General features: G+C 45.3%; 1 protein-coding gene across 1 annotated transcript in view; it reads right to left on the bottom strand.

Annotated features, from left to right (window-relative positions):
• Window positions 1-15914, bottom strand: part of LOC311129895 (chemokine-like protein TAFA-5) — a gene marked incomplete at its 5' end in the record, with an annotated part of 153206 nt that extends 137292 nt beyond the window's left edge. The window contains one exon of the mRNA XM_084162424.1: window positions 15824-15914. Within this exon, the coding sequence (XP_084018550.1) occupies window positions 15824-15914 (91 nt within the window). The remainder of the gene's footprint in view (window positions 1-15823) is intronic.
• Between the last annotated feature and the right edge of the window lie 10529 nt (window positions 15915-26443).

Here is a 26443-nt window from a genome sequence, read left to right as displayed (position 1 = left end):
CAAGCTAATAGGGTGAGGTAGGATGAGGGTGGGTTCTGCTAGTTTTGCTGTCTCACTAGGCTTCGCTGGTTATGTCAGTGTGTGTGTGGGATGATGGTGAGTGTGGGGGGGTTGGGGTGTGTGTGCATGTGTGAGTGTTTGTCATGTCTGCCTGCATGTTTGTCTGTCAGTCAGTCTGTCAGTTTCTCTTTCTCTCTGCTAGCATGTTGTGTGCATCATGCTATCTCTCCATCTCTACGTCAGACTGCTGCTGCGTGTCAGTGTGTTTGTGTGTGTGTCAAGTTTGTGTGTGCGTGCGTGTGTTAGGGATGTACCGAACCACTGATACGCATCGGACTTCGGTTCAAATGTTTAAGATATGAGTGCATCAACTGATCATAATGTAGCATGCATCGGTCAGAAAATCAATTCAAATGTGTCGAACTAAGCATGTAATTGTGTTTACAGTAACTGATCTACAAGTAATTTTGCATACAGAACAACCCCAGCCAATATCAGTTGCCTAGTCAAACTACGCACTGTGCGCAGCTTCGCACGCTGACCAACGAGAGGTAGGCCGATTCCTTATCTGGCAGATCTGCGCATCGCCTTCAGCATTCAAATGCTTGTAAAATGGCTTGTGCAATATTACGCTTTATTAGTTGAGTTATTTTTATAAAATGTGCTGTTGAAAATGATGTTTTAGTAGCCTAAGCTACCGCTGAGACACAACTCTCATCACCTACATGCTGATCGGGGTTTACATTAGATTTTAGTTATGGCTCAGCTCAGGGGCCTACATACACCATAGACATATACAACATTTACACACATACACAAACACACACACACACACATACAGAAGTCAGCTCATGAGCTCCATCAGCAGCAGATTTGAATTTAGAATGGAAAATGAATGTGTTTATGCAACAAATGTTAGTGCATAAAATCGTATTGCATCGAACAGAATTGCTTCGATTCGTTCCTCTAATCAAACGGAATCGCACCGAATCGTTTCAAACTAAAAAGTATCGTTCCTGTATCGTATTGGAGCCCATGTATCTAGATACGTATCGAATCGTCTTGAAAGGGAAAGATGCACATCCCTAGTGTGTGTGTGTGTGTTTGTGTGTGCTGCTGACACGCAGAACTAGAAGCAGAGGTTTGTTGTCCCGTCCACATTTTCAGGCTTCCTGAATCTTTGATGACACTGCTTCAGAAATTTCAGTCTCTACCAGTCAGAGTCACATGGGATAACCAGGTGCCATGTGGTTTGTATTGCTTCACGAATCGACAGTGGATACAGAAGAAGAACATCTATACAAATCTGTGGGTATTTGGTCAATCTTTACAGACTAATTCTTCTGTACTGTATTTACAACATTTTGTATGTTGCGCTTGAGCTGCTATATTCAGTAGGCAAACTAGAGAAACCGATGCAGAGAATTGTGGACATGGTCTGTCAACGCTGGTAGATTTTCATGGCTTAATTTTCCTCTCTCTGCCACAGTCTTTTATGAAGTAGCCTTGTGCAAGTTCATTAAATTCTTTGGTTATAGTGAGTCTATTTAACATTTCACTGCATATGAGATTCTTCAGTGTGTGTGTGTGTGTGTGTGTGTGTGTGTGTGTGTGTGTGTGTGTGTGTGTGTGTGTGTGTGTGTGTGTGCGCATGCAGGCGTTGTGTGTGTTTGTGTGTGTGTGTGCATGTGTATGTGCCTGTGTGTGTGTGTTTGTGTGTGGTCTGAATAGAGATTCCTCTGAGTTACAGAGACAAACACGGACACACCGGCTAGGTAAAGTTGTGTGTTTACAGGCTGACCCCATTGCAGCGAGCTGTGCGGAACCGTAGCAATAATGTATGCTTGAGATAAACCACTATGACAAGACCTACATGCGAATGTTTCCCATTCCTCCATTTGATTTAAGCAATGGCATTCTCACTCCTGCATCCAACAGCCCTATTTCTTTCATCTCATTGGATGTGATATTATCCTTGGGCTTCTGTAGCAACACAAGGTATAATTTATTGTTTGTTCAGCAAGGCAAATGTGCGAGCCCGGCATATTTCATTTGCAGTATAAATATCATTATTAAAATATTAAGTTTCTTCGTCTTTTTTTGTGTGTTCACACTTGTGTGTTCTCTGTGGCACAGATACCTCATTGTCTGAGTCATATCCTCTCCGGGATTGTATAATTTTTCCCCACTGTGATTATTCCTGCAATATGAAATGTCATGGGATATATATGTGTGGACTCGAGGTGCAAAGGGAGTTTTTGTCATGAGCCTCTCACTCCACCGGGTTACCACCTTAATTTTCTTCCACTCTGCTCACCACTCTCTCTACTCAGCCTAACTAGCTCCACCTGTCCCTGCTCTGCTCTGCTCTAATTACTCTGCCAGCTGCGCTGCATTACCCACTACCTCTCCCAGTATTTAAGGCCCTGTCTTTCAGCTCTCCGGTGTCAGATCGTCTGCAAAGCTCACACCCGGAACCTGTTTGCTCGCGCTTCTGGCTCACCCTGGTTTTGTGACCCCGGACCTGCCTGATTTTTGGATACTCTTCTGCCCCAGGAGATCCAGACCTGCTTCTGCCATAACGACTCCTGACTACTCTTCAATCCCGGTAACTCTGACCAGCCTTCTGCCTTGCTACTACGTATTTTGGATTTCCCTTGAACTGTACTGCTGCCTTGTTTCATTCCGCCCTGTTGTGTCTGTGTCTCCCCCCCCCAGGACTTCTGGACCACCCACCACCGGCTTCATAGGACGCATCGCTGCCATTGGGGGGGGCACAGACCCAGCACATTGGACGGGATCCCTGTTACCCCTGGAGCCTTCATTCACTCCCTACTTCCCTTTTCCCTTAAGTTTTAATAAACTTTCTGGTGTGACGCAATTGTGGTCCTCTGGTCGTCTGTCTGAACCGTGACAGTACGATCTGACCATTATGGACTCAGCGCACACTTTCCCCGACATGGAAACCGATGAGCATGAGCAGCAGTTCCAGCAGCAGCAACAACAACTCGCCATGATCATTCAACTCCTCACCAACCTTACCCCAGCCAGTCTGCCCACCAGCCCTGCCCCCGAGTTACCTGCCCCGGTCATTGCAGCCGCTGCTCCGGAACCCAAGATTGGAAACCCCGAGCGGTTCAACGGCGATTCAACCCAGGTCCGGCCATTCCTGACTAGCTGCCGACTTCAGTTCTCCTTGCAGCCAAGGACCTTCGCCACGGAGGGGGCTAAAGTTGGGTATGCCATCACTCACCTGACGGGCCGAGCTCGACTCTGGGGAACAGCAGAGTTCGAACGTCAAACCCCCGCATGTGCAACCTTCGACCTGTTTGCTGAGGAGATGCTGAAGGTGTTTGACCTGGATTCACCAACCGCAGAGGCGTCTCGTGAACTGTTCAGTATTCGACAAGGCAGACGTACAGTCGCAGACCATTCCATCGACTTCCGAACCCTGGCTAGACGAAGTTCTTGGAACACACCATCGTTGGTGGACGCGTTCTTCCATAGTTTGGCTGACTATATCAAGGACGAGTTGGTCTCCCATGAACTGCCTTCCACTCTTGATGAAGCCATCGCACTGACTGTCAGGATCGACAGAAGGATACAGACCCGTCGTCGTGAGAGGGGGCGCCAAGGTCCACCTACTACCGGCATTCGGAGAGATCCGACTGGGCTCCTGTCATCTACTGCCACTCACCCAGGTCAGCTTGATCAGTCTGAGCCTATGGAGATTGGGCGAGCCTCTCTCACTCCTGCAGAGCGCCAGCGCCGCTTCACCTCAAACCTCTGCCTCTATTGTGGAGGTGATGGACATCGTGTGGTAACCTGCCCTTTAAAGGGCCGAAGCTCACCGGGCATAGGGGGAGTCCGGTTGAGTTCAATGACCATCCAGTCCTCCGACCGCAAACCCCTGCTGCAAGTTCACCTCCGCCTCTCTGACTCAACTCACACCCTGGCTGCTCTGGTGGATTCTGGCGCCGAAGCCAACATAATGGACATCAAGCTGGCACGCCAACTGGGACTGGAGAACCTCCGTTTGACACCTCATATTCCTGCCCGGGCACTGGACGGACACTTACTCGGATCGGTCACTCATGTCACGGCCCCGGTCTCGATGGGTCTGTCCGGAAACCATCAAGAAACTATCCAGTTTCACCTGCTCCCCTCTCCAGGCCAACCCCTCATCCTGGGTTACCCATGGCTCCGCCGGCACAACCCTCAGCTCGACTGGGTGACCGGGGTGATCAGGGAGTGGGGAGAGGACTGCCACCGAACCTGCCTGCTTGCTGCCGCACTACCCCCTCGGCCAGTACCTACTAACTCCGCTCCTGACCTCTCCAATGTCCCAGAATGCTACCATGGTCTCAGAGAGGTGTTTAACAAAGCAAGAGCCACATCTCTGCCCCCTCACCGACCGTACGACTGTGCCATCGACCTCCTCCCTGGAACAGCCCCTCCAAAGGGTCGTCTTTATTCGTTGTCTGCTCCTGAAAGAAAGTCCATGGAGGACTACATCAATGGCTCTCTGTCCGCAGGATTAATCCGTTCATCTTCATCTCCTGCTGGTGCTGGCTTCTTCTTTGTGGGGAAGAAGGACGGATCTCTTCGCCCCTGCATCGACTACAGGGGACTCAACGACATCACAGTGAAAAACCGTTACCCTCTGCCTCTGCTCACCTCTGCTTTTGAGTTGCTCCAGGGAGCCACTGTTTTTACCAAGTTGGATCTCAGAAACGCTTACCACCTAGTGCGGATCCGGGAGGGAGATGAATGGAAAACCGCATTCAATACACCAACAGGCCACTACGAGTATCTGGTTATGCCTTTTGGTCTCACCAATGCTCCTGCTGTGTTCCAGGCTCTAGTGAATGATGTACTGCGGGACATGTTAAACAAGTTTGTCTTCGTTTACTTGGATGACATCTTAATCTACTCCAGAAACCTGTCTGAACACACCCGCCATGTCCAGCAAGTCCTTCATCGTCTTCTGGAGAATTCCCTCTACGCCAAGGCAGAGAAATGTGAGTTTCACGTCAAGACAGTGGCCTTCCTGGGGTACATAGTGGCAGAGGGAAGTATCCAAATGGATCCTGCCAAAGTATCAGCAGTCACTTCATGGCCATTTCCGGAGAACAGAAAGAAGCTGCAACAGTTTCTGGGGTTTGCTAACTTCTATAGAAAGTTTATCCGGAACTACAGTACCGTTGCTGCCCCTCTCACTGCTCTAACCAGCACCAAGCAACCCTTCACCTGGACCCCAGCAGCCGACAAAGCCTTCAGTACCCTCAAGGTGAGGTTCACCTCCGCTCCCATCCTCCAGATGCCTGATGTGGACCGGCAATTCATTGTGGAGGTGGACGCCTCGGATGTGGGAGTTGGTGCTGTGATTTCTCAGTGGGCTGCGGAGGATAGGAAGCTCCATCCCTGTGCCTTTTTCTCACGTCGGTTGTCCCCCTCTGAGTGCAATTACGACATAGGGAACCGTGAGCTGCTGGCTGTGAAGCTTGCCTTGGAGGAGTGGCGTCACTGGCTGGAGGGGTCCACCATTCCATTTCTCGTTTGGACCGATCATAAGAACTTGGAGTACATCCGCACGGCCAAACGGTTGAACTCCAGGCAGTCCCGCTGGGCCCTGTTCTTCACCAGGTTTAATTTCACTCTGTCATACCGGCCTGGATCACGCAACACCAAGCCAGACGCCCTCTCCCGTCAATTCCAGAAGGATGACACCCCCTCCAAGAACCCTGTGTCGATTCTGCCAAGTCCCTGCATCGTTGCAGCTCTGACCTGGGCTGTTGAGGAACAGGTGCTGGAGGCTCTCCGTAACCAGCCAGGTCCCAGCACTTGCCCAGCTGACCGCCTTTTTGTCCCCGAAGACCTGAGGTCCCAGGTCGTTCAGTGGGGACATGACTCCCGCCTAGCTTGTCACCCTGGCTCCACCCGCACTTACAACCTGCTCGCCCAGAGGTTCTGGTGGCCCTCTCTGAGAAAGGATGTACGGGAATTCGTCCAAGCCTGCTCCATCTGCAACCAACACAAGTCGTCCTGCCAGCCCCCAGCCGGATTGCTGCAGCCCCTGCCTGTGCCCAGACGTCCCTGGTCTCACATCGCCCTTGACTTTGTCACGGGGCTGCCCCCTTCAAGTGGCATGACCGTCATTCTCACCATAGTTGACCGTTTCAGCAAGATGGCACACTTCATTCCCCTCCCCAAGCTCCCAACCGCCAAGGAGACCGCCCAGGTGGTCCTGGAACACGTCTTCCGGATCCACGGACTGCCAAAGGATGTAGTTTCTGACCGTGGTCCACAATTCTCCTCCGCTTTTTGGAAGGAGTTCTGTCACCTGCTGGGAGCCACAGTCAGTCTGACTTCCGGATTCCATCCCCAATCCAATGGGCAGTCAGAGCGGGCTAATCAGGAGCTCGAGAAGGCACTGCGATGCATGACTTCACGCAACCCCCACTCCTGGTCGCAGCAATTGACATGGGTGGAGTACGCACACAATTCTCTGACCTGCTCTGCCATCGGTATGTCCCCTTTCCAATGTGTTTATGGATACCAGCCTCCTCTATTTGCCAGCCAGGAAGAGGAGGTTACTTGCCCATCTGCACTTGCTTTTGCCCGTCGATGTCGCCGCACCTGGTCACAAGCCCGAGCCACACTCCTCAGATCCGTTGCCAGCTACACTACCGGGGCCAACCGTCGGAGAATTCCTGCTCCCACCTACCATGTTGGTCAAAGGGTGTGGTTGTCATCGAAGAACCTGCCACTCAGGGTGGAGTCGCAGAAGCTGGCACCTCGGTTCATTGGCCCATTCCCTATCATAAGAGTGATTAGCCCAACTGCTGTCCGGCTCCAACTGCCTAATTCCCTGAGGGTGCACCCCACTTTCCATGTGTCTAAGATTAAGCCCATCCATGAGAGTCCGCTGGTCCCTGCTGCGCCTTGTCCTCCTCCTCCACGGCTCGTCGATGGTGGTCTGGTTTACACCGTCCGCCGCCTGCTTCGGTCCAGACGGAGGGGTAGGGGTCTCCAGTACCTCATTGACTGGGAGGGCTATGGACCTGAGGAAAGGACCTGGGTGCCAGCTAGTCGGATTGTGGATAGGACTCTCATCACCGCTTTCCACCAACGGCATCCTGATCAACCTGCAATCCGTAGGGGCCGCCCCAGAGGGGTCCCTAACCGTCCTGCCCGCTCGGCTTCCTGTCCTGTGCCTGATCCTGTCTCGGGACCTGTCCCATCTCCCGACCACGGCCCTCCGGCTTCCTCCGAGGATGAGGACGTTCACTCGGACCGTTCGGAGGAGTTCTAGCCCTCCTCCGGCTCCCCTCCTCCCGCCCGGCGTGGTGTTGCTCTTGGGACTTCTGGGGCCGTCCCTTGGGGGGGGGGTTCTGTCATGAGCCTCTCACTCCACCGGGTTACCACCTTAATTTTCTTCCACTCTGCTCACCACTCTCTCTACTCAGCCTAACTAGCTCCACCTGTCCCTGCTCTGCTCTGCTCTAATTACTCTGCCAGCTGCGCTGCATTACCCACTACCTCTCCCAGTATTTAAGGCCCTGTCTTTCAGCTCTCCGGTGTCAGATCGTCTGCAAAGCTCACACCCGGAACCTGTTTGCTCGCGCTTCTGGCTCACCCTGGTTTTGTGACCCCGGACCTGCCTGATTTTTGGATACTCTTCTGCCCCAGGAGATCCAGACCTGCTTCTGCCATAACGACTCCTGACTACTCTTCAATCCCGGTAACTCTGACCAGCCTTCTGCCTTGCTACTACGTATTTTGGATTTCCCTTGAACTGTACTGCTGCCTTGTTTCATTCCACCCTGTTGTGTCTGTGTCTCCCCCCCCCAGGACTTCTGGACCACCCACCACCGGCTTCATAGGACGCATCGCTGCCATTGGGGGGGGCACAGACCCAGCACATTGGACGGGATCCCTGTTACCCCTGGAGCCTTCATTCACTCCCTACTTCCCTTTTCCCTTAAGTTTTAATAAACTTTCTGGTGTGACGCAATTGTGGTCCTCTGGTCGTCTGTCTGAACCGTGACAGTTTTAAGGCAATGTTATATCAAAGAGAAGAAAAAGAGATTGGTGGTGCAGTATCCATCAGCCTGCCAATATGCACACCAATGCATACCAAATGGATGTTACATTAACACTCAGGGGATTAAATATTGAGATGGTAGAAAGCTTTGACCCGACTGGCCAGCCCAGCCCTAATGCACGTTTCTATACAGACATTAGGTGTGTGTGTGTGTGTTTTATGTTTGTGTCTGTGTCTGCATGCCTACGTGTTTCTGCGTGCAATGCACGCATGCGTGTGTGCGTGTGTGTCACGTGCATACATGTGTGCGTGTAACCTAATCAACAGCCAGAACTCAACTCCTGCAGGTGCTAGCACTAGCAGTCGTTTGTCTTCGACCCAGAATCTAAGAAAAGCGTTCTGTATTTATGAGTCTGTTTTAACAAGCCCAGTCTGTCTAATAATTAAGTTATTCCATCCATATGGAATTAACTGTAATGATTATGATTAAGCTAAAGCAGTCTTGTTTTTCTCTGTGGGTATTGACAGGGTTGTAAAGACTAGCGTAAAACTATATGTAGCCATGGCTGTAACCGTAAAGGTAGCTGTAAACTGACATCCAACAAAAGAGAGAGAGAGAGAGAGAGAGAGAGAGAGAGAGAGAGAGAGAGAGAGAGAGAGAGAGAGAGAGAGAGAGAGAGAGAGAGTTGGGTGGGTATAGTGTCGGCCTTTCACCTCTGGAGTACATTGCACTCATACAATCATACACTTCCATGTCTATGTACAGTACACCAGCACTGAATGTCCATTCCCGTTTATTAACTCCAAAACATGTACATGGTCTAGCCTAACCCTAGATACACGCAATCCACTTTCGCCACTACAAACCTAAAATGAGTTTCAAACGAACAAATTACATAGGACATTATTATTATCCCAATGACACTATAGCTAAGATAGCAGTTGAATATCATTTCAGTTGAAGCACATATAATTCTAATAGCGGAGAAAGGGGTCAATTAAGTTGATCACTGTATTATGATTTTGTAGGTTTAGTTGCATGACTAACATCTATATCACCCCACCTGACTGTCATCCAGACACACATAATGAAATTACCAGGTAGATGAGTATGTACTTCAAGTAGACAGTCATGATTACTTTTCCTATACTCAATCTATTCAAGTTGTGCTAAGCTAAAGGAATGTGGCGTCCAATGTTTTAGGATATTCATTGTGTCATTTCTTTTAATTCGTTTTTCAATTGACAATATAGAGCCGGCGATCATTGACGGAAGCGGGCAGAGGAGGAGGAGGAGAGACATGAAGGAGCCTGTTTGGCTTCAAGTCATCTGCAGAAAATAAGGATCTTTATGAAATTGCTTTAGACACAATCTGACAGGCAAGACAAAGACTGTGGCTGGCGTTATTAAAATCAATGATGTCTCCATTATTCCGGCTAAAAGAAACATGCAATTCATTCCAGTGAAGCGTGGACTATGTTTTTACCCTGTTAGACAGAAGGTAATGTTCTACAAACAAACGAATCCCATATAAACTAACATGTCTGTAATAGTGCACTTGGGCAATTTCAACAGTGGTACATTGAGTAGCCTTCAATATACGTAATCTATACTGTATAATACAATTACATCATTCAATCATTTGTATCTCTGTCATTATAGATCAACAACAACAAGCAACCTCTTTTCAATGTAGCCGATACACTCATTATGAGTAGGTTCAGCTGGAGATGTAAACAGAGATTGAGTGGAGCACTCACACACACACAAACACACACACACACACACACACACACACACACACACACACAGGGTGTGTTGACTCCTGTTCAGTATGGATCTTTAACGCAGCAGAAAAGTTACAAATTGAGGCATTGAGGGGTAGGACCATCCCAGCCCACTGTGTGTGCATGTGTGTGTGTGTATGCCTGCGCGTGTGTTCCCCACCCTTAACCACAAAGAAATTAAGATGTATGTAGTACTGCTACATTACAGCTGATGATCTCCATTATTTACGAGGAATTGAAAAGTTGCCTCCTTTTTAAATGCTAATGATTGATATGTTGCCAATGCAGCAGAGAGAAGGAGCACCTCCTGGTTTCCGCCCCTGGAGGAAAACGCTGATCTGAGAAGATCTTCCTCCCACTCCCTGACTGTAGGTTAGACAAATTACCCTCCAAATCTCTAACCTCAGGGACCTGGCTGGGCGGCTCCCTGCCTCTCTACCGATGTGTGTCTGTGTGTGTGTGTGTGTGTGTGTGTGCATGTGTCTCTCTCTCCACATTGTTGTGGGCTTTACTGAGACCCTAGATGCCACTAAACACTGATATATGGTCTAGGTGTGTTCAGGTGCGTTTTACCCCTATTGGTTCAGGTTAAGGTGAGGATTTGCTGAAGGAGAAGCTGCCACTACAGTTGATCTGTGCCTAAAAGCTTATTGTACTTGAAGCAGATAGATAGACATAACAGGGGTGGAGAGAGTGGTCACTTAGGTCTGGAGCCTTTAAATCAGATAAATGCTATTCACTGGGGACAAGCTAGGGAAGGAGCGCAAAACCCCAAACCCTTTTCTGATAAAAACCCTATGCCTAACCCTATAACTCCACTGGCAGCTTTCATTAGTCTTAGCTATTTCCTAACACAGGAATTTTACTGTCCTCAGGGCACCGACAAACTGCAATCAATAAAACCCAAAGTAAATATGGTGCAATAGAAATACTGTATCCCCAACTAGGCTTAGGCGCTATACCGTATATACCGGGGTATTTGGAAATAGCCATGGGATGGTTTTTCAATACCGTCAAAACTATTTTTTTAATACATTTGAATATTTGTAGCTACTTTTTAAGTTAATATCTGCAGTCAACTTGTGCAATACTTTAGGAGATAAAGCAGACTCCGTTCTTCATTTCACCTGTCACATTACATTATGAAGCTTACCGCAGTTCCCCAGAACTGTTGAGCCAGTCAGGTGTTTGTTTGTAAATAGCACAGGTAGTTAGCCAAGTACTGTAAGTGGCTGAATTAATATGAAGACGGGGCATCATTAAGCGTTATCTTTCTGCCATGTTTGAGAAGTCAAAGCGCTTTGGATGAGTTATCTGTACAGCTGCCACTGCTATCTTGATGTCCTTGAGTTTCTTCTCCTTTCTGTCCTCAGACCCTCAGTCTTCTCCTCCCCCATCTTCTCAGAGCAGAGCAGGCAGGCCTGTTGCCCTAGAGACTCCAGACTCCACACAGACACAGTGTGTACACATGCTGCTCCAGAGCCAGTGCTGTTCTTCCTTCAGACAAGCATGCTTCAAAACTTTGTTTGTATGCACAATGTCTCTCGTTCACATTAGCTTGTTAATGTCCAAGCTCACCAAAAATGACATTCGGTAGCTACTACCTATACTTGTATAACTTTATGAGCTGGATTGCTTGTCTTTGCAATTAGTTATTTTTTGTTTGCAATCCTTAGTATATTTAATTAGCAACCTCTATGAAAATTCACTAGTACTTGTGCTAATCTTGTTAGCATTCTGCTAATAGATGCCCAATGGGCTTTTTTGAGTTTTTAGCACCCCCTTGTGTACTAAGACGGTAATGTTGTATATCCCGGGATGAGAGAAGGACGGTATGACGATATGAAAATCTGGACACCGTCCAACCTTAGCCATATCGGGGCTGTTTTATCTGAATTGTGACTAGATAAAAATACCACAACAAATCTGTATTTTCAATTATCTTTCATTCCTACGACCTGATTTTTCACTAATTCAATTGGTTATTGTTGTATTCTTACCGTTGTGAATTACAGTATATTCCAACCCCTTTCAGATAATTCTGTTCAACTGCTAATCCTTGATGTAAGGGACCCCTCACCTATACAGTATAGTTGGGGAGGTAACAAAAAGAGTTGGGGATGTGACAAAAGAGGGATTTCCGCATACAGTACAATAACCATGAGCTCTTATTTGCATCTGTGTAGTGTGTAGTGTGTGTGTGTGTCTGCCTGTGTGTGCGCTGTATGGGAGTATTACTGGCACGCTAAACAAATGAATTATCATCTTTATGTCACTTCAGCCTGAAGGGATGCAGTGCTCAAGGGCAAAACAACCAAATCCCTCCTTTTCTTTCTGCAGGTTTAAGCATCTTTGTGAAGAAGAGCAACATTGATGAATGCACCTGCCATCTTTACATGCTGTACATGTAAGTCACACTACTACACCACGGTAATTACACTCTAATGTTTACCAGTACTTTCACGTTCATCTCTAGGAGACAGAACACGTCTCCTTCTTGAGCGGTATGACGGCTGCGTGGTCCCATGGTGTTTATACTTGCGTACTATTGTTTGTACAGATGAACGTGGTACCTTCAGGTGTTTGAAAATTGCTCCCAAGGATGAACCAACTACAAAAAATAATCTGAGGTCTTGGCTGATTTCTTTTCATTTTCCCATGATGTCAAGCAAAGAGGCACTGAGTTTGAAGGTAGGCCTTGAAATATATCCACAGGTACACGTCCAATTGACTCAAATGATGTCAATTAGCCTATCAGAAGCTTCTAAAGCCATGACATCATTTTCTGGAATTTTCCAAGCTGTTGAAAGGCACAGTCAACTTAGTGTATGTAAACTTCTGACCCACTGGAATTGTGATACAGTGAATTATAAGTGAAATAATCTGTCTGTAAACAATTGTTGGAAAAATTACTTGTGTCATGCACAAAGTAGATGTCCTAACCGACTTGCCAAAACTATAGTTTGTTAACAAGACATTTGTGGAGTGGTTGAAAAACAAGTTTCAATGACTCCAACCTAAGTATATGTAAACTTCCGACTTCAACTGTACATGTAAAATCAGTTAAAAATGCTCCATATAAACAGTGTACACAGTCAGGTACTTTATGGGTTAAATGAAGAATTATTTAGTCATTGTCATAGGTGAGCCACTGCATAGGATTATAATAATGTGGCATTCTAAATCCTCCACACCATCTCCATTTCCACATCCTCATCCCTCAACTCATGAGGCCAGCAGCATACCACCCTGCATCCCATTGCTAGCTTGCCTCTGAAGCTAAGCAGGGTTGGTCCTGGTCAGTCCCTGGATGGTGGAAGTCCTGATGCTGCTAAAAGTGGTGTTGGAGGGTCAGTAGGAGGCACTCTTTCCTCTGGTCTATAACAATATCCCAAAGCCCCAGGGCAGTGATTGGGGACATTGCCCTGTGTAGGGTGCTGTCTTTCGGATGGGACATTAAACGGGTGTCCTGACTCTCTGTGATCACTAAAGATCCTATGGCACTTATCGTAAGATTAGGGGTGTTAACCCTGTTGTCCTGGCTAAATTCCCAATCTGGCCCTCATACCATCATGTCCACCTAATCATCCCCAGCTTCCAATTGGCTCTCATTCTTTCCTCTGTAACTATTCCCCAGGCTGTTGCTGTAAATGAGAATGTGTTCTCAGTCAACTTACCTGGTAAAATAATGGGTAAATAAAAAATGAGATGCAGTGTGATATTATGCAAGTTGCAACCTCTCTCCTGCCTGTTCAAAATTCCAGCAACGCAATGATGCATGCCTACCTACGATACCCTTTCCTGACACCCTGCTGCTATCTGAAAACTTGCAGAAGGGGTGACATGTGTTTCCTTGTATTTACATTGAAATGTCAGGGTGCTGCCAATATATATAATGAGATATATGATTCCTCATGTCCTCTGGCTATATAGAGTCCTGCCTGCCTTTATATGTTAGGTATCTGTCATGCTGGGGAAGCTAAAAAAGATAACTTATTTATTCCATACCTGTTTTGGTTGGTTAACATTCAATGCAAACAGATGTGGAAATATGTCATTTTGACTGAGAGCATTTGAAAAGATTGTAGCTACTAGCAACTGTATGAGCAAAATCATATTGTACTACTTACTATATGTGCCTTTTTATTATTCTGGCCCCAATAGACTGTCATTAATGCAGTTATTTTGAATTCATTATATCAGCTGCGTGTCTTTTATTCTGTAGCCTACCGTCCGTTTTGACCTTGGCTATTCTAACAGCACAAAGTGAACATGGTTCCAGCTTCCTTTGTATGCCTCTTCTTGCCTCCTTGCATATATTTCAATAAAGAAATACCTCTCAAACCTCTGATATTATAAAGCTAACAACATGAACAAAATAACCAGAGGCTACAAGACATACAAGACATGTTTGCTAACCAATTTTCTATTTTTGTGTTGTGGAAAGGAATATAATGATATTCACAAAATGCTATTGAACGTGAACAAATATAGCCATGGCCACGATCACAAACTCATTGACCAGGAAGCATTAGATCTATTGCATTTGTGCATTCATTGCCATTCCGGAAGAATACCACAGCCTATGATAGGCTGCCAATCAAATTCCCATTGCGGAAGAATCCCATGGTCCTGGCCTATCACGCGCCACATGGAGTTCAGTTGGGTGGATGTGGATTATTTGGGCTGTAGTCAGTGCTCAGAGCACTGACAGCCCCTTGGACCCTGTAGGCACAAGACAAACAGGAAAGGTCTTTCTCACTTGGCACGCATGAATTTCTCTTTCCACCATGTGGCACAGAGATGCCATGGAGAGAGAGACCATTTGCCACCAGTTGACCTGCCTTTCTACTGACAGTGCGGAGAGGAGCCTGACCGAGTCGTAACCTAATGACCCTGCTGCCTGCCACACACCCACACACAAACAGTGCTTGTTTGCCCCTAGCCTCAGGCCAGACATGAGAGAAAAGGGATTCCAGTTTGTGCATAGAATGTCTAATTCTGCCAGAGGTCATTAAAAATGTAATCAATAAAACTATTGGAGAATGTGTGCAAATGAAAACCAACTAGTTATCTTAAAAGCAGCAAAAAATGGCTCCCTTTAGATTTATAAACGACATTAATGCAGGCCAAAATAAAAACCAAATAGCAATGCAGCAGAGGGCAACACTAAGATTTGTAGCTGGAGCTTCACCATAAGATGAATGAATGTTTAGCAGGGTTGGATTGTATCCAGTGGCCATGGCACTAGGCACGACAACAAGAATCACAGCAGGCTAATAGGAGGAAATAATAAGGGTTTGACCTCAGCCTTACCCTAAAGCTAGACTATAGTGCCATCTATTGAAGAACTCAACTATAAATCACACTATCTATTGAAATGGCATACTACCACCCATATATTGTGGTCCTCTGTAGCTCAGCTGGTAGAGCACGGCGCTTGTAACGCCAAGGTAGTGGGTTCGATCCCCGGGACCACCCATACACAATAAATGTATGCATGCATGACTGTAAGTCGCTTTGGATAAAAGCGTCTGCTAAATGGCATATTATTATATACAGTATCAATGTATTTATCTGCTGTTATTTTTTGTGTGTAAATTACAAAAATATATAATAAATATAATTGGATCAACTGGATAGGTCTATAACTTGTTGACATTAACCAGTAGAAAAGCATTGCTGGTGACAATCAGACCATGGAATTGTTCACATTCATCGAATAGATAGATATTCATATTATCGAATTGAATTGTATTTTTTGGCTTTGCGGTAAAATCCAGCAGGTTTATGCCATGGCAAAGTTGATTAAGTATGAGAGCCAAAGACGCATTCTGCACGAGGCTCTTATGTCATCTAGGGCTATGAGACTTCATATATGACAGACAGTGAGTGGGCTACAGTACAGACAGGTGACATGAAAACGGAGATATTTAATATGACAACACCATTATATAATGGTCTGAAATCAGTTACATAAACAATTACCTTCTTTGAGCAAGCGTGAGTGGATGAGAAGAATAACAAAACAACAGATTGCCGCTCCAGCTAAAGCCCACGCAACTCTGAGAAGCTGCATCCTGGCTGGCGATTGGCGATGGCTTAATTCAAACACCCGAGGAGAGAAGCCAGCAGTCTTCAGAGACACACACAGCCTTCCATTCTGCTCCCATCCAGCGCAATGCTTCTCACCCAAAGAAAATAAGAGAAAATAGGCTACAACACGTGTGGAATACACAAAAGAAACTCCCCTTTAGTTCGATTCGGAAATAGCTGGGGCGAATAAGAAATACTAGTCAATCCGTCAGTTGAAGGGGGAAAATAGATGATTCCGCCCGTGGAAAAGGACACAGTGCTGGGTCAAAATTGAAATGTGGGGTTATCCAGTATGAAGCGGGGCTGTTAAACCCCCATCGTTTGAAGTGCTGGCATTCCCACTACCACTTCACCCCCGCGTCAGTGACTCGGTCACGGCAGGCTCACCAGCAGCTTTCTCTCCGCTCCCTCTCTCTGACTGCTGCGTGCGGATACGGTAATTCGGTGCGCTGGTCACCACTCTCCTCCAGTACATGTTCCACACAACTCCCGCGCAGGAATATACTCAGAAGCAGGCAGCACCACCATGTCGCTATGTAGTAGGGCTATATATCCGTTTAGTTTCCGCCAGATAGCACGCTTGCCATTTTACGCACAGGGATAGCACACCGTGCATTCGTTCTGTGGATACCTCTCGTCTTAGTCGTTCTACATGTAGATCATGAAAGATGCTCGCATCTCTTTCGATTTGGAAGCTATACCTCCCGACCTTTATCGGATAAAAAACCCAAAACCAAACGCGCAATAGACCGTCTCCGGTTTAGTTTCTTGATTTACTTCAGGATTGCTATCAATTTGTCCGTTAGTGATGATGATGACACAGTATATATCGGCATCACCATCCCTGATCTCCGTGCCAGTTCTTCGGGCTTGTCGCTTTTCTTCGTCAGGCAACCGCAGATACAATCTACAGACGCGACTTTCTCTCTCCCTGCTCTGTGCTCTCCCGGTGAGTGACGTCACAACAACTCCCCCCCAAAATATGTTTCCTCGGGCGAATTCTCAGAGGCAGTATGAGGAGAGGAGGAGAGGCGTGGAGGGGATTGAGGAGGAACGAGACTGGTTGGCAGATTAAAAACACTGCATTGCTCGTTGTAAACTCGCTAATTAGTGTCCCTATTCTGCATTTGGAGAACTACAGTTGTAATACATTAGGGCATATCCAATGGAATTTCAATGCATTTTTTCTTTATCTTTCTATTTCAATTATAGCCCATGGGCAATATGCCTAGCACCCAGCTGTGCCTTTAGTAGCCTATAGACGTTATATTTCAAAGACAGATTTGCACAGATTCTTTCAAGCTAAAGTATTTTTAAACACAAGAATATGGGCATATAGGCCAATCACATGCAATATCTCCTGAGAAACAGTGTCCATCCCATTTCCAAAGCCCTTGATGGGTCTGTGCCAATTCTCATATTCTGCAACCTATCCATCTATGTTTAATTATGAGAACAAACAAGATAGGCATGGATACTGTGGGAACATGTAGGTTTGAGCAAGTATGATGTCATTTATGTTGAAATGTACCTACGTCTGAGTTGCTGTTTTTTGTCTTAATTCGTCTTTTTTCTTTATGTCGAAGGTTGGGCATTAAGTCCCAGCCAATGTCATGTCTACTTTAGTGGATCCATGTCTGTGAAATGTTAAGTTGTCTATTGTCCATTTTTTAAAACAAAAATAATAGTTAAATTTGTGTTGCCCAAAATGAAAAACAGTGAAAAGCAGTCTACTGCTTGATATGTTGAGGTTTCTTTGAAGAATTCCAGTGAAACACTTGTCTACCAAACCATTTCAAAGAACTGTTCAATAGCTCCACTGAAACCAATATATTTATTATGAAATATACAGTAGACTAAGGCTCTGCAAGGATTTTACTTTTGCCAGAAGAAATTAATATTTTCAAGACACACAATAGAAAAAGATACTTCAATCCAAGATGTGCACCCAACTGAGACACATGGTTGGGCAGTCCTCAATATTGTATGAGTTGGTGTCATATGATAAAATAATTTAATCTCTTCCTGGATTGATCGTTTTTGCAGTAATTAGAAGTAAGACCTGTAGTTTATATTGATTTGAGGTATGTAGTTAGTTCACTCTCTTCCAAACAGCGCAATCATGTCTCAAAGTATTAAAACCCTATAGAGTCGATTGACGAGGTGCGTTAATCTAAGTTATCCTCTTAAGGATCGGACCCTTTTTTTCCATTTTCACCTAAAATGATATACCCAAATCTAACTGCCTGTTGCTCAGGACCTGAAGCAAGGATATGCATATTCTTGATACCATTTGAAAAGAAACACTTTGACGTTTGTGGAAATGTGAAATTAATGTAGGAGAATATAACACATTAGATCTGGTTAAAGATAATACAAACAAAAAAACATGAGTTTTTTTGTTTTTTTCCAAAATCTTTGAAATGCAAGAGAAAGGCCACAATATAATTTTGCAGTTTAGGCGCAGTTTAGATTTTGGCCCCTAGATGGAAGCAGTGTGTGTGTGCAAAGTTTCAGATTCACTCAGCGAAGCATTGCAATACTGGACTATTTTGTATCAAGTCTGCCCAAATGTGCCAAATTGGTCAGTTGATACATTTTCAAGTACATTGTCAGAGAACATACAAAAATGATATGGTAATACAAAATGTAAGTTTACACACTCCCAGGAATGTCATACATGATGGATCATTAGCTTATACACTAACTTTTACACATCTAGATGTGGATGTTGAGCCAGAGACAGCAGGGGTTCAAACTGTAGAACCCAGTTCCTACATTTGAATATAAAAATGGATTTTATCAAACAAAACTATGCTACTTTATATCTCTGGGATCCTCAGGATGACAAATCAGAGCAAGATTACTGAATGTAAGTACATTATTTACCTTCAGAGCTGAATGTATCAAACCAGTTGCCGTGATAAGTATTTTGTTGTTGTGCACTCTCCTCAAACAATAGCATGGTATTTTTTTCACTGTAACAGCTACTGTAAATTGGACAGTGCAGTTAGATTTAAAATAATTTAAGCTTTCTGCCCATATAAGACATGTCTATGTCCTGGAAAGTTTGCTGTTACTTACAACAGTCATGCTAATCACATTAGCGCATGTGTCACGCCCTGGCTCTGGGGACTCTGAAATGTTGAGCCAGGGTGTGTAGTTTCTGTGTATTATTTTCTATGTTGATGTTCTAGATCGTTTAGATCTATGTTGGCCAGGGTGGTTCCCAATCAGAGGCAGCTGTATCTCGTTATCTTTGATTGGGGACCATAATTAGGCAGCCTGTTTGGCACTAGTCGGTGTGGGATCTTGTTCCGTTAAGGTTTGTTTTGTGTAACCTAGGACTTCACGTTTCGTTTGTTTGTTGTTTTGTCGTGAGTTAAGTACTTAATAAAACGTACGCTCATCACGCTGCGCCTTGGTCCGTATCTTCCATAAACGATCGTGACAGCACGTTAGCTCAACCGTCCCGTATACGGGACACCGATCCCGAAGAGGATTTATATTTTTTTAAATCCCCATAAAAATCTGGCAATTTAAACTAGATATCTGTTTTTGCATTGGGTGCGTCTCAATCCTCCGCATCCACCAGTGTCGCACTTCTGCCTCTGCGGTGAAAGTTGGCAGAGCTAGAGCAGTGTTTGTCAGACCATGAGACATCCTGAAAATCGGTCTTCTAACGAAAACCTATGTAGCGTCCAAACAGTTTGACCTACAAACTCTTATGACCACTCTATGACCGCCACAAGTGTCACGGGACTCGTCTCAAGGTAACCGGTTAAAAATGTTTTATTGAAGTATACCAAAAAAAAGGGGTTAAATATGTCCAAAAAAATAATAATATATATATATATATATATGTAAAAAAATATATATATATATATATATACAGTGGGGAGAACAAGTATTTGATACACTGCCGATTTTGCAGGTTTTCCTAATTACAAAGCATGTAGAGGTCTGTAATTTTTTATCATAGGTACACTTCAACTGTGATAGATGGAATCTAAAACAAAAATCCAGAAAATCACATTGTATGATTTTTAAGTAATTCATTTGCATTTTATTGCATGACATAAGTATTTGATCACCTACCAACCAGTAAGAATTCCGGCTCTCACAGACCTGTTAGTTTTTCTTTAAGAAGCCCTCCTGTTCTCCACTCATTACCTGTATTAACTGCACCTGTTTGAACTCGTTACCTGTATAAAAGACACCTGTCCACACACTCAATCAAACAGACTCCAACCTCTCCACAATGGCCAAGACCAGAGTGCTGTGTAAGGACATCAGGGATAAAATTGTAGACCTGCACAAGGCTGGGATGGGCTACAGGACAAAAGGCAAGCAGCTTGGTGAGAAGGCAACAACTGTTGGCGCAATTATTAGAAAATGGAAGAAGTTCAAGATGACGGTCAGTCACCCTCGGTCTGGGGCTCCATGCAAGATCTCACCTCGTGGGGCATCAATGATCATGAGGAAGGTGAGGGATCAGCCCAGAACTACACGACAGGTCCTGGTCAATGACCTGAAGAGAGCTGGGACCACAGTCTCAAAGAAAACCATTAGTAACACACTACGCCGTCATGGATTAAAATCCTGCAGCGCACGCAAGGTCCCCCTGCTTAAGCCAGCGCATGTCCAGGCCCATCTGAAGTTTGCCAATTACCATCTGGATGATCCAGAGGAGGAATGGGAGAAGGTCATGTGGTCTGATGAGACAAAAATATAGCTTTTTGGTCTAAACTTCACTCGCCGTGTTTGGAGGAAGAAGAAGGATGAGTACAACCCCAAGAACACCATCCCAACCGTGAAGCATGGAGGTGGAAACATCATTCTTTGGGGATGCTTTTCTGCAAAGGGGACAAGACGACTGCACCGTATTGAGGGGAGGATGGATGGGGCCATGTGTCGCGAGAATTTGGCCAACAACCTCCTTCTTCCCTCAGTAAGAGCATTGAAGATTGGTCGTGGCTGGGTCTTCCAGCATGACAACGACCCAAAACACACAGCCAGGGCAACTAAGGAGTGGCTCCGTAAGAAGCATCTCAAGGTCCTGGAGTGGCCTAGCCAGTCTCCAGACCTGAACCCAATAGAAAATCTTTGGAGGGAGCTGAAGGTCTGTATTGCCCAGCGTCAGCCCCGAAACCTGAAGGATCTGGAGAAGGTCTGTATGGAGGAGTGGGCCAAAATCCCTGCTGCAGTGTGTGCAAACCTGGTCAAGACCTACAGGAAACGTATGGTCTCTGTAATTGCAAACAAAGGTTTCCGTATAAAATATTAAGTTCTGCTTTTCTGATGTATCAAATACTTATGTCATGCAATAAAATGCAAATTAATTACTTAAAAATCATACAATGTTATTTTCTGGATTTTTGTTTTAGATTCCGTCTCTGACAGTTGAAGTGTACCTATGATAAAGATTACAGACCTCTACATGCTTTGTAAGTAGGAAAACCTGCAAAAAATCTGCAGTGTATCAAATACTTGTTCTACCCACTGTATATACACACACATATATACACACACACACACACATATATATATATATACACACACACACATACACACATACATACATATATACAGTATATATACACACACATACATACATATATACAGTATATATACACACACATACAGTGGGGAAAAAAAGTATTTAGTCAGCCACCAATTGTGCAAGTTCTCCCACTTAAAAAGATGAGAGAGGCCTGTAATTTTCATCATAGGTACACATCAACTATGACAGACAAATTGAGGAAAAAAAATCCAGAAAATCACATTGTAGGATTTTTTATGAAATTATTTGCAAATTATGGTGGAAAATAAGTATTTGGTCATCTACCAACAAGCAATATTTCTGGCTCTCACAGACCTGTAACTTCTTCTTTAAGAGGCTCCTCTGTCCTCCACTCGTTACCTGTATTAATGGCACCTGTTTGAACTTGTTATCAGTATAAAAGACACCTGTCCACAACCTCAAACAGTCACACTCCAAACTCCACTATGGCCAAGACCAAAGAGCTGTCAAAGGACACCAGAAACAAAATTGTAGACCTGCACCAAGCTGGGAAGACTGAATCTGCAAAAGGTAAGCAGCTTGGTTTGAAGAAATCAACTGTGGGAGCAATTATTAGGAAATGGAAGACATACAAGACCACTGATAATCTCCCTCGATCTATGGCTCCACACAAGATCTCACCCCGTGGGGTCAAAATGATCACAAGAACGGTGAGCAAAAATCCCAGAACCACACGGGGGGACCTAGTGAATGACCTGCAGAGAGCTGGGACCAAAGTAACAAAGCCTACCATCAGTAACACACTACGCCGCCAGGGACTCAAATCCTGCAGTGCGAGACGTATCCCCCTGCTTAAGCCAGTACATGTCCAGGCCCGTCTGAAGTTTGCTAGAGTGCATTTGGATGATCCAGAAGAGGATTGGGAGAATGTCATATGGTCAGATGAAACCAAAATAGAACTTTTTGGTAAAAACTCAACTCGTCGTGTTTGGAGGACAAAGAATGCTGAGTTGCATCCAAAGAACACCATACCTACTGTGAAGCATGGGGGTGGAAACATCATGCTTTGGGGCTGTTTTTCTGCAAAGGGACCAGGACGACTGATCCGTGTAAAGGAAAGAATGAATGGGGCCATGTATCGTGAGATTTGGAGTGAAAACCTCCTTCCATCAGCAAGGGCATTGAAGATGAAACGTGGCTGGGTCTTTCAGCATGACAATGATCCCAAACACAAACGAAGGAGTGGCTTCGTAAGAAGCATTTCAAGGTCCTGGAGTGGCCTAGCCAGTCTCCAGATCTCAACCCCATAGAAAATCTTTGGAGGGAGTTGAAAGTCCGTGTTGCCCAGCGACAGCCCCAAAACATCACTGCTCTAGAGGAGATCTGCATGGAGGAATGGGCCAAAATACCAGCAACAGTGTGTGAAAACCTTGTGAAGACTTACAGAAAACGTTTGACCTGTGTCATTGCCAACAAAGGGTATATAACAAAGTATTGAGAAACTTTTGTTATTGACCAAATACTTATTTTCCACCATAATTTGCAAATAAATTCATTAAAAATCCTACAATGTGATTTTCTGAAAAAAAAAATCTCAATTTGTCTGTCACAGTTGACGTGTACCTATGATGAAAATTACAGGCCTCTCTCATCTTTTTAAGTGGGAGAACTTGCACAATTGGTGGCTGACTAAATACTTTTTTTTCCCCACTGTACACATATATATATATATATATATATATATATATATATATATATATATATATTAAACAACACAATGTAACTCCAAGTCAATCACACTTCTGTGAAATCAAACTGTCCACTTAGGAAGCAACACTGATTGACAATAAATGTCACATGCTGTTGTGCAAATGGAATAGACAACAGGTGGAAATTATAGGCAATTAGCAAGACACCCCCAATAAAGGACTGGTTTCGCAGGTGGTGACCACAGACCACTTCTCAGTTCCTATACTTCCTGGCTGATGTTTTGGTCACTTTTGAATGCTTTCACTCTAGTGGTAGCATGAGACGGAGTCTACAAGTGGCTCAGGTAGTGCAGCTCATCCAGAATGGCACATCAATGCGAGCTGTGGCAAGAAGGTTTGCTGTGTCTGTCAGCGTAGTGTCCAGAGCATGGAGGCACTACCAGGAGACAGGCCAGTACATCAGGAGACGTGCAGGAGGCCGTAGGAGGGCAACAGCCCAGCAGCAGGACTGCTACCTCCGCCTTTGTGCAAGGAGGAGCAGGAAGAGCACTGCCAGAACCCTGCAAAATGACCTCCAGCAGGCCACAAATGTGCATGTGTCTGCTCAAACGGTCAGAAACAGACTCCATGAGGGTGGTATGAGGGCCCGACGTCCACAGGTGGGGGTTGTGCTTACAGCCCAACACCGTGCAGGACGTTTGGCATTTGCCAGAGAACACCAAGATTGGCAAATTCGCCACTGGTGCCCTGTGCTCTTTACAGATGAAAGCAGGTTCACACTGAGCACGTGACAGACGTGACAGAGTCTGGAGACGCCGTGGAGAACGTTCTGCTGCCTGCAACATCCTCCAGCATGACCGGTTTGGCGGTGGGTCAGTCATGGTGTGGGGTGGCATTGCTTTGGGGGGCCGCACAGCCCTCCATGTGCTCGCCAGAGGTAGCCTGACTGCCATTAGGTACCGAGATGAGATCCTCAGACCCCTTGTGAGACCATATGCTGGTGCGGTTGGCCCTGGGTTCCTCCTAATGCAAGACAATGCTAGACCTCATGTGGCTGGAGTGTGTCAGCAGTTCGTGCAAGAGGAAGGCATTGATGCTATGGACTGGCCCGCCCGTTCCCCAGACCTGAATCCAATTGAGCACATCTGGGACATCATGTCTCGCTCCATCCACCAACGCCACGTTGCACCACAGACTGTCCAGGAGTTGGCGGATGCTTTAGTCCAGGTCTGGGAGGAGATCCCTCAGGAGACCATCCCCCACCTCATCAGGAGCATGCCCAGGCGTTGTAGGGAGGTCATACAGGTACGTGGAGGCCACACACACTACTGAGCCTCATTTTGACTTGTTTTAAGGACATTACATCAAAGTTGGATCAGCCTGTAGTGTGGTTTTCCACTTTAATTTTGAGGGTGACTCCAAATCCAGACCTCCATGGGTTGATAAATTTGATTTCCATTGATCATTTTTGTGTGATTTTGTTGTCAGCACATTCAACTATGTAAAGAAAAAAGTATTTAATAAGATTATTTCATTCATTCAGATCTAGGATGTGTTATTTTAGTGTTCCCTTAATTTTTTTGAGCAGTGTATTTATATACAGTGCATTCAGAAGGTAATCAGACCCCTTCACTTTTTCCACTTTGTTACATTACAGCCTTATTCTAAAATTGATTAAATAGTTTTTTCCCTCATCAATCTACACACATTACCCCATAATGACAAAGCAAAAACAGGTTTTTAGAAATATTACATTTACATAAGTATTCAGACCCTTTACTCAGTACTTTGTTGAAGCACCTTTGGCAGTGATTATAGCCTCGAGTCTTCTTAGGTATGACGCTACAAGCTTGGCACACCTGTATTTGGAGAGTTTCTCCCATTCTTCTCTGCAGATCCTCTCAAGCTCTGTCAGGTTGGATGGGGAGCGTCGCTGCACAGCTATTTTCAGGTCTTTCCAGAGATGTTCGATCGGGTTCAAGTCCGGGCTCTGGCTGGGCCACTCGAGGACTTTCAGAGACTTGTCCCAAAGCCACTCCTGCATTGTCTTGGCTGTGTGCTTTGGGTCGTTGTCCTGTTGGAAGGTGAACCTTCGCCCCAGTCTGAGGTTCTGAGTGCTCCGCAGCAGGTTTTCATCAAGGATCTCTCTGTACTTTCTTCATTCATCTTTCCCTCGATCCTGACTATTCTCCCAGTCCCTGCTGCTGAAAGACATCCCCACAGCATGATGCTGCCACCACCATGCTTCACCGTAGGGATGGTGCCAGTTTTCCTCCGGACATGACGCTTGGCATTCAGGCCAAAGAGTTCAATCTTGGTTTCATCAGACCAGAGAATCTTGTTTCTCATGGTCTGATAGTCTTTAGGTGCCTTTTGGCAAACTCCAAGCAGGCTGTCATGTTCCTTTCACTGAGGAGTGGCTTCCGTCTGGTTCTTGGTCGTCACCCTGACCAAGGCCCTTCTCCCCCGATTGCTCAGTTTGGCTGGGCGTCCAGCTCTAGGAAGAGTCTTGGTGGTTCCAAACTTCTTCCATTTAAGAATGATGGAGGCCACTGTGTTCTTGGGGACCTTTAATGCTGCAGACATTCCCCAGATCTGTGCTTTCTTGTGCATCATCTTTAGAAGAGGCTTCCTTCTGGGACGACAGCCATGCAGACCAATTTGATGCAGTGTGTGGCGTATGGTCTGAGCACTGACAGGCTGACCCCCCACCCCTTCAACCTCTGCAGCAATGCTGGCAGCACTACGGACAATTCCTTCGACCTCATGGCTTGGTTTTTGCTCTGACATGCACTGTCAACTGTGGGACCTTATATAGACAGGTGTGTGCTTTTCCAAATTATGTCCAATCAATTGAATTTACCACAGGTGGACTCCAATCAAGTTGTAGAAATATCTCAAAGGTGATCAATGCAAACAGGATGCAACTGAGCTCAATTTTGAGTTTCATAGCAAAGGGTACTTATGTAAATAAGGTATTTCTGTTATTTATTTGTTAAACATTTAAATATATATATATATATATATATATATATATATACAGTATCTCACAAAAGTGAGTACACCCCTCACATTTTTGTAAATATTTGAGTATATAATTTCATGTGACAACACTGAAGAAATGACACTTTGCTACAATGTAAAGTAGTGAGTGTACAGCTTGTATAACCCCTTCAACCTCTGCAGCAATGCTGGCAGCACTCATACGTCTATTTCCCAAAGACAACCTCTGGATATCACGCTGAGCATGTGCACTCAACTTCTTTGTTCAACCATGGC

This window comes from Coregonus lavaretus, assembly GCF_964263955.1.
Source record: "Coregonus lavaretus genome assembly, chromosome: 5".
Taxonomy (NCBI): Eukaryota; Metazoa; Chordata; class Actinopteri; order Salmoniformes; family Salmonidae; genus Coregonus; species Coregonus lavaretus.
The sequence above is the reverse complement of the archived record's forward strand: the minus strand, read 5'-3'. Positions and strand labels throughout refer to the sequence as shown.